This window comes from Orycteropus afer, unplaced genomic scaffold (genome assembly GCF_000298275.1).
Source record: "Orycteropus afer afer isolate SDZICR_OR568_19922 unplaced genomic scaffold, OryAfe1.0 scaffold00202, whole genome shotgun sequence".
Taxonomy (NCBI): domain Eukaryota; kingdom Metazoa; phylum Chordata; class Mammalia; order Tubulidentata; family Orycteropodidae; genus Orycteropus; species Orycteropus afer.
In genome coordinates, this window is record NW_006921789.1 from 5,293,292 (window position 1) to 5,296,185 (window position 2,894).

The window sequence follows — 2,894 nt, forward strand, 5'->3', positions numbered from 1 at the left end:
TGAATTCAAAAGTCCCCATCCATCTAGTAAGTAATTCTGTGGACAAAGAATACTTTCTATTTTCCACAAATATAAATTTCAAATAGCTAATCAGCTCACATTAAACTTTACAAGGCTTGTTTTCATTACTGCTAGGCATATCTCCTAAATCTTCACAAATGTCAAAGATAATCTGAATAGAATTTTTTTTTTTTAAATTTGATAAATCAATCTTTCCTTCTAGCAACTCTGAAAAACTAGTTCGGTACGTAGAATGACTTATAGATCGAAACCAGCATTTTGAGAGCGCCCACCAGTTGAGTTTGAGCGCTGAACATAAACATGCTTATCAGTAAATCCAATTACACTGCTTATGGAAACAGAATGGGTAATCTGTTAGAACAGAAACAAGCAACTGAGAAGACATGAATGTCTTAAAGATATTTTAGGTAACTCTTACAAGTGACAAAGACATTGAGAATACAAACCTATCTTCTAAAATTTTTCTTAAAATTCATTTTTCTTCACTTGAAAAGTATTGTTTACAATAGTTACTATAGATGCAGAAAACAAACAAGGAATAGTATTTTGGCCTTCAGAAACCTCATAATCTAAATTTTACAAATGAATGCTTATCCTTACTTCGTATATATTTAGATTATCAACTAAGTACCACTTCTCTCCCATTAGTGAAGGCCAACCTTAATCTAAAATTCACATAAATTTACTGATAGATTTAGCCATAACTCCTTAATGTATTAACCAAAGACTTAACTCACTTTTAAGACAACTGTTTACTATTTTATGCTTTGCCTGTATAAAATTTTATATAATAAAAAGTAACCACTTAAAAAGCACTAAAGCACTTACTTTATCTCAGGTACTATTCTAAGAGCTTTGAATATATTAACTAATTTAATTATTGCAACTATTTTAGACTCATTTTATACACAGTGAAATTAAAACATAGAAGAAAGGTCACATAGCTAGCAAATAGTAGAACCAGGATTTGAATACTTTGATTCCAGAGCCCCATGCTCTTAAAAGCACTCAAACTGGTTCTCAGTACATAATCACATCATATTCATACACACACATTATCTCACATAGGAGCTCTGGTGGCCCAGTGTGTAAGGCATTTGACTGCTAACCAGAAGGCTGGCAGTTCAAACCCACCAGGGTTTCATCTAGTCTTTATAACAACACTATGACTAAGTACTACTCAGCATTTTTCTCTCATGTGGAAAAATGAAGATAACAAAGAATAAAAAACTTGCCTAGGGACACATAATTAAAAAGTGACACTCACTGAGTTTTCTTAACCTGAGGAAGATTAGGCTGGTAATTTTACAAAGAACAGATATATATATACACACATACACTTAGTGATAATAATGAACTTTAGAAATTTTGAATAATTATGAGCCAATTGGGAATGTCAACTGTTGAGGAAACATTAAAAAAATACAAAACTTTTACAACCTATAACATTCTTTGAAATTCATATTTTTGCAGAGATCATATTCTACTCACAAAAATAGTGAAAGAAAAAAACTCGGTCTCTGCTCTGTTACTGGAACCAATCTGTATGGACAGAACGATTACTATCTTCCCTAGCAAAGTAGTAGGTCAGACTGGTAATATTCCTTAGAAATTTTAGAATATATCTCAAATCCCAACAAAATTTGTATCTAACAACTATACATTAAGTGTTCATTAACAGTAAGGTAATTAATTCTCAGTTGCCTTTAGCCTATAAAGAGGTTAGAAATGCAAAAAATGGTATGGGTATTGAAATTTCCATTTTTAAAAAGTTAGTAAGTTGCATACCAACTCCATAAACATGAGTACCATTTAACCCATGAAATCAAAGACACTTACTGCTAATGATGATGTGCTAGACAGACGACTCACTACATGCTTGTCATTGCTGGGTGGGCTTCTTCCCTCTGCTGAGCTATGAGCTGTCATAAGAGCCCTTCGAAGAGCTCTTTTTGGAGTTTTGGAGAAAGAGAATGCTCTTGTAACCTAGGTTTGAAGACAGCATAATGAATTAAGCCTAGACAAATCTAATATGACTAAGAACTTTTGCGCACAATCAGAGCCAAATACACACTAAAAGTTTTTCTACAGATAGTACTTGGTATAAAACAGTAAGAAGATGTAGTTCTTTGTAGACTAGTCCATCTTGAATTTGTAGAGCACTGCAGTGCAGCTGGGAATGAGTAAGAAGAAAAATTTGGTCTAGAAGAGAAGAAATCTGAGTTCTTGACTGATTCTGCCACTGTCTGTCTATGAGATCTTGGATAAATCCAAAACCACTCTGAACCTCAATTTCTTTATTGAAAGAGAGAAGTTCATTGTAATCATCATCAGATAAACATGTTTATCTACTTACGCATCACACATGTTAAGTGCTGAGGGATACAAAGTTGACTAAAGTACAAGGCCTTTCCTCAAAGGAAAGAACAAACAAAATGTGTAAATTTGGCAGTAAACTATGTAGCTGTCTAATTCCCAGCAACACTGAAAAGGTAAATAAGGAAGCTGTCTTCATCAGCATTACAAAAGACTAAGAGATACTTCCAGAGGCAGGAATAGACTCCAGGTCTTCTGACAGTCCTCTGAGGCAAACTTTTAATATTTAAGAGAAGCACAAACATTCCTAGACTTAAAACACCAATAATACATTTCTACTGAAGTACAGTTCACAAAAGCAACACTATAATGGAAAGGATGTTGTTGTTGTTGTCATTGTTATGTGCTGTCAAGTCGAACCCGACTCATAGCAACCTCTTCTTGGGTTTCTGAGGCAGGATCACTACGGAAGTAGATTGCCCCATCTTCCTTCTGAGGAGTGGCTGGTGGGCTTGAACAGCCAGCCTTCTGGTTAGCAGTCAAGTGCCTTAGCCACT

At 34.5% G+C, this 2,894-nt stretch overlaps 1 protein-coding gene across 1 annotated transcript in view; it reads right to left on the bottom strand.

Moving 5' to 3' along the window:
- Positions 1-258: 258 nt before the first annotated feature.
- Positions 259-2,894, bottom strand: part of ECT2 (epithelial cell transforming 2) — a 111,637-nt gene continuing 109,001 nt past the window's right edge. The window contains exons 23-24 of the mRNA XM_042781954.1: positions 1,861-2,007; positions 259-372 (exon numbers count right to left, since the gene is read on the bottom strand). Coding sequence (XP_042637888.1) covers positions 259-372; positions 1,861-2,007 — 261 coding nt within the window. The remainder of the gene's footprint in view (positions 373-1,860; positions 2,008-2,894) is intronic.